Genomic DNA, 11644 nt, shown 5'->3' on the forward strand with positions numbered 1-11644 from the left:
TAACATGATACCTGAGAACTATTCGAACTTTCCCAACTGCCAGATTCTGAACAAGTGCAGCAAGCATATTGAAACGCCAACAGTTTCGATTTGAGTGAGGGCATACATGCTTGGATTTAAACGTCTTTCTTAATGCGTAAGGAGAAAAAAAGGTTATTTCTTCTATAAGCAAATTCATCATGGTCAGAGGTGAGCCCATGTATTAGTTCTTTTTTTGATAGAGAACCCATCCTCTATTTCAAAAACATTCTATACATTGATTACATTATGCAACTTGTTGATAAAAACGATAAAAAATTACTTATTGAGGAGCAAATATGACATTATGACGTACAGTTGGATGAGATTTCTTAAACGCCGCTGAATGATATGAAATTAGACACTCAGACTTCAGAGGTCTGAAGTTGAGCTCAATTTTAGAAAAACTAGCGAAACGAAAAGCAACAAGACATGGTGGAAGTTCTAACAACATTAATAATTTCATTGAGGAATACGCCATTGACACTCATGGCAGCAAGGCTGTTAGAGCAAGACATTATGGAGAAATGAAGACAAATATTACATATCTCGACATGGGAACTAATAGCCAGCTGGCAGAACTCAAAATTACTTACCCACAGTAAAAAACAAATTACCAGTTATGGACGACAACAATGCACTTCAGAGAATCACATGATGGCCACTGCACAAAAGTGATATTCTTGGACATCTTCCCGCGTTAGCATGAACGGTCAACAAAGATACCAATTTCAACTAACAGCTCAAAATGAACACGTTCCCCTTTTAACAGTTGTCGTCCAGCATTCTCTGTAAGTTAAACCAATCATGAAAGTCATCAGCATACCTGCCATGTGAGAGGGAAACATGGAAGGAAATTTTGCCACGTTAAACGTTGGAAGAGTGAAACCAACATTGTCTCGCAAACTTCAGCGCTTATCATCCTTCAGCGCATTTAAGCAGATTTCCGTGCTCACCATTCCTGTAAAGGTTAGGTTATAGGAAATCAGAACTACTCAACGAATTGCTATTCCTCTAATCGCAAAGAGACACAGACAAATTTGAGACCTGATAGAACCGTATCAATGAATTAATCTTAGGCGACAATGATTGTCATCATATGATATATCTGATTAGCTAAATGCAAGCTTTAAATAATAAAGCATTATGACAATATTATAATGCACAAACAACAATTTTATTAAGGCAATAATTTTTTTTTTTGGGGGGGGGGTGTTAAGTTCAGCACAGCAAGTGTAATTGTTAAGCAGCTCCTTTAAACATACAACTACAACAAGCTTTTATCCCACTAGGTGGGGTCGGCAGCTCCTTTAAACATACCATTGAGAAAAAATAGCAAAGCATCCCACCTCTTTCAACATGAAACAGAGGCAATTTCCATGCATGCTTTTCACTCCAAAATCCACAACATGGCTGAATGAGAAGTCTCAAGAAAAATAGGACCAAGGCAAAATGGTGGTGAAGTCATGAAAACTCACATGGACAAGTTAGTTGCTCGGCTATAAAACACTCTTTTGGAGACTGTCCGTCTCTTAGGGTAGCGAACTTCTTAGAATTTTTAGTTGATCAAATGACCGATCTATTTTATCCCTTTCTTCAATTTCCACACTGATATTTTCTGATAACTGCACCAAAACAAAGAAACGAGTAAAGAAAAGACCAAATTACCATATTTGAGAAAAGTTAAGAACATTACCATAAATGTATCCCAAAAAGAAAAGCATAAAGTAGAAAAACATGATTTTGACATGAACTATTCACAAGGCATTATTTCACCATCGTCTTCATCCAAGCATCTAGCATACGAGGGTATTTAAGGTAACCCAGTTGGATGTGTTTGTGCATGTATGTTCAAGATGCTTGGATGCTTATGAAGCCAGCATTTACACTCGTCTCATACCTCACCGAAAGGATGAAAATCTAACATCTCAGAAATTTTAGCTTTTGTCGACCATTACAAATACAAGTTGTATCCATCCATCTTTTATAAAGTGGCATCGCATAATTAATATTCAAGAATGACATGTTCAAAGTAGCAATCAACAATATTGAACATCTAAGGCCATAAAGGAAAAAAATTATTGAACATCAAGCACAAACCAACCTGCAAATAAACTTGCAGGATGTTATCAACATCCGCCTTGAATAAAGACATTATCTGTCGCAATTTAGGATCTTTGTGCATCAACGAAAGTAGAGAAGCAACAGCATTTACCCTATTGTAGAAGGCCTTTCTAGAATCAGCAATTGCTGAAAAACTTCCTCCTATAGCGGATCTCATGCTCTTCAACACAAGATTCATAAGCTTGTGGCACCGATCAAACAAGAAAAAACAAGGAAGTAGATAATAATGCAGGGTACTTAATTGATTGGACAGGGTGTGTTTGTCATCATCTTCTGGAATGCACTGTAAGACAGTTAAGTCGATAATCAATCAACGAATTAAGGATAACTGAAGATGAAACATGAGGAAAGACATGGTTACCAAAAGAGTTGAAAACAAGTACAGCATTAAATGAGGTTGAAAAATAGAATAAAATAAATCGCAGAAGATAGAAATATGTAGTTGCCATTCTTTCAAATGGATTGACTCTTCGGTTTTACATGTGATCTATAATTTAGTAGTTAAAAAATTCCAAATAAACATGACTGACAAGGTGAAGTAACACCCCCCCCCAAAAAAAAAAAAAAAACTGCAAGGCCAGATAGAAAGTTCTCCATCCAACTCTGTATATCTTGATTGATTTTTTTGCCGATTTTAAGGACACTTCTAATTTTTCTCAAAAAGGAACCACATCTTTTAAGTTTAATCCATGTAACATATTATCTTACTTATCACATTTACAAAGATATTGCTGTTTTTTGACGTTCAAAATAAACAAGGCAAAAGACAAAAACAAATAAGAAATCATTTCAACTTTCAATGAGAGGCATGAATTTGAAAACCCGAAAGAAGTAATATAAAATGGTTAAATCCCCACTTAGCTGTGACATATATAATTGACTAGCCGTCAGATTTTAAACAATATACTCACTTGCACAACATCTATCAAATATTCTGAAAGAAAAACTCCCAGAGTGTCAATACTTTTCTCAGAAAGCATTGTAGGCTTAACATCCACTGTTACAAGCATTCTTAGGAGAGAACAACTGTTATCCACTGGAGGCTTTAGCAACTGCAACACAATAAAAGTGTGAGAACTCATCATTTGAGAACATCTCTGAATGGATCAAACAATCATAAAAGTAAAAGAAAGGGAAAATTAGTAGTTCAGTTTTTTTTTTTAAAAAAAAAAAAAACCTCAATGTAAATGCATATGACCTCATGATTCTAAAATGTCTTAGGGTGGACCAAAGATAAGAAAAGTAAAAAAGGGAGATGATTACTTCAGTCAATAAAGAAGAGAACTCAATGCAAAACAAAGCTTAGTGAATTGGTTGGTTATAGGAAGAAATTGAATCAACTTACTATCTGATCAAGTATCACTTCCTCAAGCATTTCTAGAACAAGAGAATTATTGCCCATCATAGCCAGATGTGAACAAAGAACACTCGTAATAGACTTGAAAGTTTTGAAGATTGGATCATCACCCAAGCCAGGAGAAACGACTTCTGTAAAATTCAATCAATAACAGCTCCAGAATAAAATTTGACATTGGATGACTACAGAAGATATGTTTAATAAAATAGAGAAGTTGATATTCCCTAATTTAATCATCTGAGATCACTATACTAAACCACCAGTGGGGCAGTATTATTTGCCTAGAAAGTCGGGCACACATGACCAGTGACTAACAACATTTTCTTCATCCTCATGATTTCACAAGCTCAAGACCATGCAAGGCATACTATGTCGAAGTTGTATTTATCTATCCAGTAATTATCAAGAAGCAGAATTTTACGTTGATAACCAACCCCCCCCACCCCAAAAAAATAAATCTCCCATAAAGATAAGCTCAAACAAGTTGACCATATAATCCCACTTGGGTGCCCATCACCATATAAATATGCGGCCTACCATGAGAAACTTTAAAGCCTGAGAGTAAGGTAATGAAGAAACTCAAGTGATCAGCAATATCAATACGTCCAGCTCTGTACGCTGAATGAAGAACCTCAATTGTCCGAAATAACACATGGGGATCTAGATTAGGACCTACAAAGGAGACAAAGAAATGCAGAGGTGCTAAGTAATAAAAACCTACTAAAGCATTTGGTTATGAGCATCCTACTTTAATGACACTGAACATATTGTAAAAACACCAATAGCAAGTGTAATTACTGTAAAAAGGTACCACTAACCTTTATAACTTATCCATGTAAGAATGGTTCTTATTGGTCAATCAACTTACTAATTGTTCAATACTTCACAAGGTGTCTCTGTTTTCAGAATCTCCATACCAAATAATTTGGTACTTTACTCTCAAGTTTATTTTTTCATTGCAAATATTTTGTATAGCTCCCACGTTTTATATTAAAATAATGCATTTCAAATAGTTGAAACCACATCCTTAATGGGAAGATTGAAAGCCTAAATATTTTATTTGATGCAACCTATAAACAATCTAGTGAGACAATAATATTCATTTTTTCACGAGACACCAGCTACAGATTTTGAATTCATTGTCTATGAACAACTACATTCCACTTATCATATGTTCATTGGATTTTTTCTTGGGGAACAATATAAGCGCTTAAACAACTTACAGTTAAATTTTCAATGACAGATCAGTGAGCAAATAAAAGAAAATTCACAGAGCGTTTGATTCAATTCACAAATACACAAAGTATCAAGCAGAAAAGCCCATGGGCATAGATAACATTGGTTGTTAATTTTGACACACACCAGCACAGCATCAAGAGAACAGTGCAATGAAAATTTTGGAACTCTAATCTATACATGTATAGCACGAGAAACTAATTATTGTGCATGTGATAAGAGATCAAACAGTGAAGAAAATGTTGAACAAAACATGAAAGCTAGCTACAATTTTGCCAAAGGACAAAAATACATACATAGGCAGCAACAAGATATTGTCTTCAAGAAATGTGAATCCACATGAGAGAAATAGTAAAGGCAACACAAAGAGAGCTCTTGAGCTTCTCTAGGAAGCCTGATAAAGGGACCATAACACATGTTTCCTGCAACAGGGCAATATGATGAGAGGTTAGGATTTAAGAGTATAGGTAATAAACCACAAATACCGAGTCAACACTGTTTTTGTTTACTTTCTTGGCATGCACAATAAAACTCCTGCAATGAGTATTGCATGTTGTCATATGTGCTAACAAGTGATGAGTTTGACAAAGCACACCGTCCAATGCAAAGTTGAAGACGTAACACAGCCTGAATGAACATGGAATGTTTAAAGGGTAGATAGTAAACCAGTGAGTTAAGACCACAAGTTACATTTGAAAACTTCACATTAAGTACTGCTTTAGTGACTACCTGTGAGAACGTTGGGTGTTTATCACCAACCTGGATCAGCAACAAAGGGAGCTCTCTTATCCATGCAATCAAAGCATCTTGAAACTCAACATTTTCCGGATAGCTGGCATCTAGATGAAGCTTACTTTGGATCTATAATTTGCACCAAAATATAAACACATTCAATTAAAGTGTATAAATTGCTTTCACTTGATTATCCAAGACTCCAACTTAAAGTAATTATTTGGAATAAAAATGGAGCCAAACTCACAGAAGTTAGCATATCCTCAATTGCAGAAAGACAGGCCATTTTCAATAAAGAAGCTGGCTTGCTTTCCCTGAATGTCTGTGTAAATGCCTGCATTCAAGAAGTGTTAATTATCAAAGCAAGCAAGTTACATAATTTAAAAAGAATAAGAAAACCCGGTCAATGGCTTTAAAAGAAACAATCAATATTCAGAATCTCTACAATTATATGTCAAACCTGAAGAAGACGAGGTGTCCAATAGCTCGCCTCACATGTAACAATTTTAGGAATAAAAGGAAGGAGTTGAATTAAATGCTTTTCCCAGACAGGGTTAGCTGACTGTGAAGCTTCAAAAACCTGCATAGTAACAAGTCCAACAGCTTTAAAATTATATAATTCAATAGCTTAAATTTTAAAAAAGTTATAGGTCCATTTATCAAACCTTCCCAAGCAGTGCATTTTCCAGAAATTCTAGAAACTTCTCCAACAAATCAAAAGGAAGACAGGTCCATTCCTTGAGCAGAAAAAATATTTTTGTAACGACCATATTAAGTTCAAGGTATCTGTCATATTCCTGCAAAGCATAGGTAAAAGGAATCAGATCCATAGAGAGTGCAAATCTATCTTAGTCTGACCCCCACTTTTCACAAAGGGAGGGGGGGACTACCAAAAATAAGTGGCATTTCACCCCAGAAAATTTTATCTAGAGAATTGTATGGTTATTTTACATAAAAATTTGCTGTGACAGTGTAACACATGCCACTGTTAACTTTCAACTATCCAGTACAAACACCTAAACCAAGAGTCACACTCGCAGAAACACATCATCAATATAAATATCCCAATTAACTATCAAGTTACAGGACTGCCAACTGGTGCTTATCCAACTTTGAACACCTTCATTGGAAACCAATGCATGTTACAATAGTGATCAATATTTGCCAAGTTGGAACACAAGGCATGCCTTATCAAAGGTCAACATTCCATCTCAAGCCATAAGAGCATAAGCTATGCTTGCTATTAGTGATCTAAATAGTCCTTCCTATACTATCTGCTTACTCCTCCCATTACTCCACTAGGTCAAAAGATTTTACACTACATGAGATTGATTTTTATTCAATAAGGTTAACAGCCATTAAATCCAAAGGATAAGGTAGGCAAAGCACTACAGTAAATATGTTTCAGCAACTAGGGATGGCTATGAGAAGAATCAGTATCTATTGCAAAAAGTTTATTCATCCTCAATTAAAGATGAATCATGTCATGATTTATATATCATTTTCTTACTCAGTTAACAAAAAATACAATATAATTGGGTTTAGCACTCATGAGGTTGCTTGACAGGTGGATAACATCTAGTTTAAAACTCAAACTTCAGTGGAGAGCCTAGGAAAAAAGATGCAATATAGAACAAACATCTCCAAATAAAGAAATAGTATAACAGGAATGTATACTCATCAAAAAGCAATTAAATTCCTTCATAACTAAATAACTAGCTGAGCAATATGTTGGGAAGCCAACTAGAAATTTAAAAGGAACATAAAATGCCTACAGCAGAAACCTTGTAGCAGAGCAACATGTAATCATTATTAACTAAATACCTGGCTAAACAAAATGCTACAATTGATAGAAAAAAGGTCAGATTAACAGAGACATTAAAGAGGAATAACCAATTAGTCTGAATAATTCTATTTTATCTTCCACATCCTATATTGCATAAACACATCCCCTCCCTAAGGTTTAGAAAACAAACCCACAAAATAAGTACCTTTTCTGAATGATCATGCACAGGATTGAGGGGAAACAAAGAAAACAATTTCCTCAACATTAAGGAAGAGATAGCATCATCCCATATCATCACGCCAGGCTCACCAAGAGAACTTAGGGACTCTGACTGCTTCCCATAACTCCCATAAATAAAGGACCTGATTATCATATCTATGCAATTAAGTATAGACAGCATACAAGCAGAAGACATCCCATCAAGTTTTGGGGAAGCAAGAGCTTGAGGAATAAATTCCTGGAAAGTATTTAGCAATACTGGCAGAAGATCCTTCAGCTTCTTTATGATAAGAGGAAAACCTATACACAGAGAAAGTATAAAGCAGGATAGTCAGACCATTAGTGTCCCAATTGGGGGGGGGGGGAATGCGGAATCATAAAGTTGAATAAACAATTCTACTAACAAATTATTCAAACTCATCAAAATCAGTATATCAAATATCTGTTTTAAAATTTATGATGCTTTACCAGTAGATCTTGCAGGCATATCATCCTCAAAAGCATGCAATACCCTCTGTCCAGCATCATTCTATTGGAATTAAAGAAAGCATCAGAGACTAGTTGTGAAGCCAAAAAAGCAGCTGATAAATAAGCAAGAGTATACAATTAAAAAAAAAATCTGTGTGGAGGAAAAAGCAAGCAACGCTAGATGTGGTCAGAAACAGTAACCAACGTAAAGTAGTCTTAAAAGCTGAGTGCCTCAAAAATTTGATATGCATCATTCCAGAAAATCATATGCATTGTGCAAAATAATATTTTATTTAACGGGTTTCTGAGCAACAGCACTTGCTCCATTCACTATATGCCAAAGTTCCAAATCTGCATAATATACAACAGCAGGAGCAAGCCTTATTCCACTAGGTGGGGTAACTCAAATTTATGATAAAAAAACAAATAAAATATTTCATATTCACACTAGAGCCTCCAAAGGCACGAATTGACAAACTTTATCTAGAATATAGTTAAAATGCCAACTGCAATTAACTTTACACATAGGATTACCAAAACATGAGTTCATTATTTTAATTGAAAACAAGATACCTTATCATGCAAATTAGTTTCTTGTTTCTGCCATGGCAAGAGTGACAAGCAGCGAACCAACCCCACAAGAGCAACCTTCAGTTTCCCTCTCTCCTGTAAATAGCACTGGTTCTTCCTTAGAATATCATCATAGATCTGGAAAATCTGCCCACAATGCAACCACGAAACAGTAAATACAAAGCTCTAACATGACTATTTCAATTGAGCCACACAGTTACACCAAAGAATAAAAAGATCAATATTTGAACAGATGGACACAGAAATCAATATCTCATTGCAGGAACATCAACAAAATTAAAGAAGCCCCCTGCCAATACAGCATGAGTCAATGCCCTTTAACATTCCCTTCTCCATGAAGAACACATGCACATGCATCTCCAGCAGCAATTTCCAATATATCTTTTATAGAGAAAATGACGGCACCTTCTCGGCATATAAAGGTAAGGAAGGTGGATAAAACTCAAGAACAAGATCCAAGAATTCAAAAGCTTTGAGCCGAATGTCAATTGCTAAATGTGTCATTGCTTGAAAAATGGAAGTCATCAGCAAGGAAACAACCAGCTCTTGGTTATCCTACAAAATATGGGAGAAATAAACATAAGAATAAGGTAAATCAATTGCAAACAGAATAAATGTACAGTGGCATTAAATGTAATGACTGCAAGATGCATCGAGGTAAAATAAATTAGATCTCCAGAACCAGGATTAAAGAGAGCATCAAAAATGACAATTCCAATCAAATATAGGATATGCAAGTAACTTTTGAATCCCAATAAGAATTTTTTTACTGTTAAAAAGAAAACCAACCTTTCCACAGTTTTTCAATAAATACGATGCAAGTTTAGAATATTTTATTTTGATTATTGGTCACCCAGCTTCCATTTCAGCGTTAAAGAAAAGATAGTGAAGATAATTAAATTATAAATACCTCTTCACAGCCAGCCAAAATCACTAACTTAAATAGATCATACAATGAATCTCGAACCACTTTAATGTCATCACCAATGCGCTCACGAAGCTTTTGCACAACAGCATACTTGTGCAACTTCAGTTCTGTTGGATGTTTGATGAACAATTCCTTGATACCCGCCAATGCATCTTTGAATTTTGGGGAGGGGGAGGGGGAAGGAATAGCTTATGTCAGCGTTTGAGTACCATGTAAATAAAATAAAAGCTGAATGCTTCAATAAAATGATAAAAAAGAGCAAAGATAATTAACACATGCAGCAATAACAACATGCCATTAAAGTAAACTCTCTAAGATCCCAAAGACAACATGTAAATAAAATAAAAGCTGAATGCTTCAATAAAATGACAAAAAAGAGCAGAGATAATTAATACATGCAGCAATAATAACATGCCATTCAAGTAAACTCTCTAAGATCCCAAAGACAACATGTAAATAAAATAAAAGCCGAATGCTTCAATAAAATGATAAAAAAGAGCAAAGATAATTAATACATGCAGCAACAACAACATGCCATTCAAGTAAACTCTCTAAGATCCCAAAGACAACAATTAACTTGCAATGCAATTAATAATTCGATAATATTAATTGAAAGTTAAGAAAAAGCCCTGTCTGGAACATCTATCCACCATCTTTACAGTTCATTTATTCAATTGTGGTTGCCTCTAGAGAAATGTTTGTTTTAAAGATTACCTACGGATTCTTCAGTTCCACGTCCCAATTAACTTAGTACTGAGTTCAACTTAATTTGGTGCAGATAAGTCTTTGACGTCTTTTTTCTTTTCCAACACTAACTTTAGCTTCAAACATATTTTACTGACACTGCTAGCATGATGACAAAACATTCAACAAGGATATACCTCTTCGAACTTTTGGGTTGTGATGTGATGTTTGCTGAAGAAGCTCTTTTAATGTCAAACCTTTCTTGTTTACTGCTAAGCCTGCCTTCTCTGATGCCACACTCTGCTCGGGCAAAATAATTGCTGCCAGAAACGTGTAAGCATAAAACTAGTTCATGAAAAATCATTCAGAACTTGAAGTATTAAACCCAAAGAACATTTCATTTTTAAAGAGCACATTTAAAGTTGACTTGATTGATTGTTAAACCGGTGAACAGTCATATCAATAATGAAACCTAGATAGAAATTGCAGCTGAAATAATGTAGTACCTTTGGATTTAATTTCAGTATTTGTAGAATTCTTAGGTGGTGGCAGTTTCCTCCCTATCTTTCGCTTTATTTTCTGCAAGTGTTCAATCAATGAGCATTCAAAGAATTTTCATATTACTGCGTTTCAGTAAATTTAATGAAAGCGCTTTACTAATGCGTTTCAGTAACCTTGAAGTCCACGCCATGCTTTTTCTTTGAAGGAGCTTTCGAACGGGTCATATTTTCCGGTCAATTATGGCCTGAAAATATCCAAACAGACCAAATAAACATTCAACGGTCCAGACAGAGTAAATAGATGTCTACGTCGCAACTGAATATAACATAAACCTTTTACTAAGAAGGTTAAAAGACTAGGATAGAGAACTAAAACGAAGATAAGTCAATAATAAGTAGAATATGAGATTATTCTTGCTGCCCTCATCAGTCTCCGTCACAGGTGATAAGAGCAAGAGAGATGGGAGATAAGGGAACTACCTGTGACGGTGATTGAGAAGCAGAAGACACTTGTGCTCCCTGGTGCCGGAGACGATTAAGCGGCGAACGTATATGACTAGGAACGTCTGAAAGGGTCACTTCGAGGCGGCGGAACGAGATGACTCGTCGACTCAACGTAGCGGGAACCAGAACGATACGCTCCGACTGCTTTTCTTTTCTAAAGACAAAAATAAAATAAAAATAATAAAATGATGGGGGAGAAAAACATTTATTTCAAAAATTCAAGGTTAGCCGGATAGATTTGATTTGAATTTTCAACATATGAAAACGCAATTTATATATACATGTAAGTATAAAAATAGACCACAGGCATCAACCACAGCTTAACATACAAGGGAATTTTGTAATCCCACAATTCTAGCGTATCTGACATGAGTATTAATTTAAAAAATAAAAAATAATAAGTACGACATCTTTGTTTGTCAATATAACTTCCTCTCATTCGTTATTTTTATTTTTTATTATCTCAATTTTTTTAATTTTTTCTTAAATTTTTTCTT

The 11644-nt window shown here is 35.1% G+C and overlaps 1 protein-coding gene across 4 annotated transcripts; it reads right to left on the bottom strand.

Annotated features, from left to right (window-relative positions):
- Positions 1-451: 451 nt before the first annotated feature.
- LOC129318695 (uncharacterized) lies at positions 452-11304 on the bottom strand. 4 transcript variants are annotated; one of them, XM_054963628.1, is made up of 22 exons: positions 11124-11304; positions 10818-10888; positions 10650-10722; positions 10341-10463; positions 9442-9611; positions 8937-9086; positions 8514-8657; positions 7941-8001; positions 7459-7772; positions 6133-6264; positions 5928-6047; positions 5715-5801; positions 5465-5596; positions 5245-5362; positions 5032-5157; positions 4037-4171; positions 3488-3630; positions 3054-3194; positions 2234-2425; positions 1497-1643; positions 912-979; positions 452-807 (listed from the first exon to the last, which is right to left on the bottom strand). In XM_054963628.1, exons 2-20 carry the CDS (start codon positions 10866-10868, stop codon positions 1551-1553), a joined length of 2505 nt encoding a protein of 834 aa, XP_054819603.1. In that variant the 5' UTR covers positions 10869-10888; positions 11124-11304; the 3' UTR covers positions 452-807; positions 912-979; positions 1497-1550. The 4 variants fall into 4 exon arrangements, with proteins under 4 accessions (XP_054819603.1, XP_054819577.1, XP_054819595.1 ...); XM_054963602.1 differs by having other exon boundaries at positions 2123-2425; positions 11124-11303; XM_054963620.1 differs by having other exon boundaries at positions 1368-1643; positions 2123-2425; positions 11124-11303.
- Positions 11305-11644: the final 340 nt, after the last annotated feature.

Source organism: Prosopis cineraria, unplaced genomic scaffold, assembly GCF_029017545.1.
Source record: "Prosopis cineraria cultivar Desert tree isolate PC_DT_omini unplaced genomic scaffold, ASM2901754v1 PC1, whole genome shotgun sequence".
Lineage (NCBI taxonomy): Eukaryota > Viridiplantae > Streptophyta > Magnoliopsida > Fabales > Fabaceae > Prosopis > Prosopis cineraria.

Excerpts from the sequence above, each read along its gene's own strand:
- LOC129318695 (XM_054963602.1), bottom strand. The coding sequence starts at position 10,868 with ATGACCCGTTCGAAAGCTCCTTCAAAGAAAAAGCATGGCGTGGACTTC. Across the intron at positions 8,658-8,936 it reads TACCTTTATATGCCGAGAAG|ATTTTCCAGATCTATGATGA; the intron begins GTGCCGTCATTT and ends CATTGTGGGCAG. Across the intron at positions 8,002-8,513 it reads AAACTAATTTGCATGATAAG|AATGATGCTGGACAGAGGGT; the intron begins GTATCTTGTTTT and ends TAATTCCAATAG.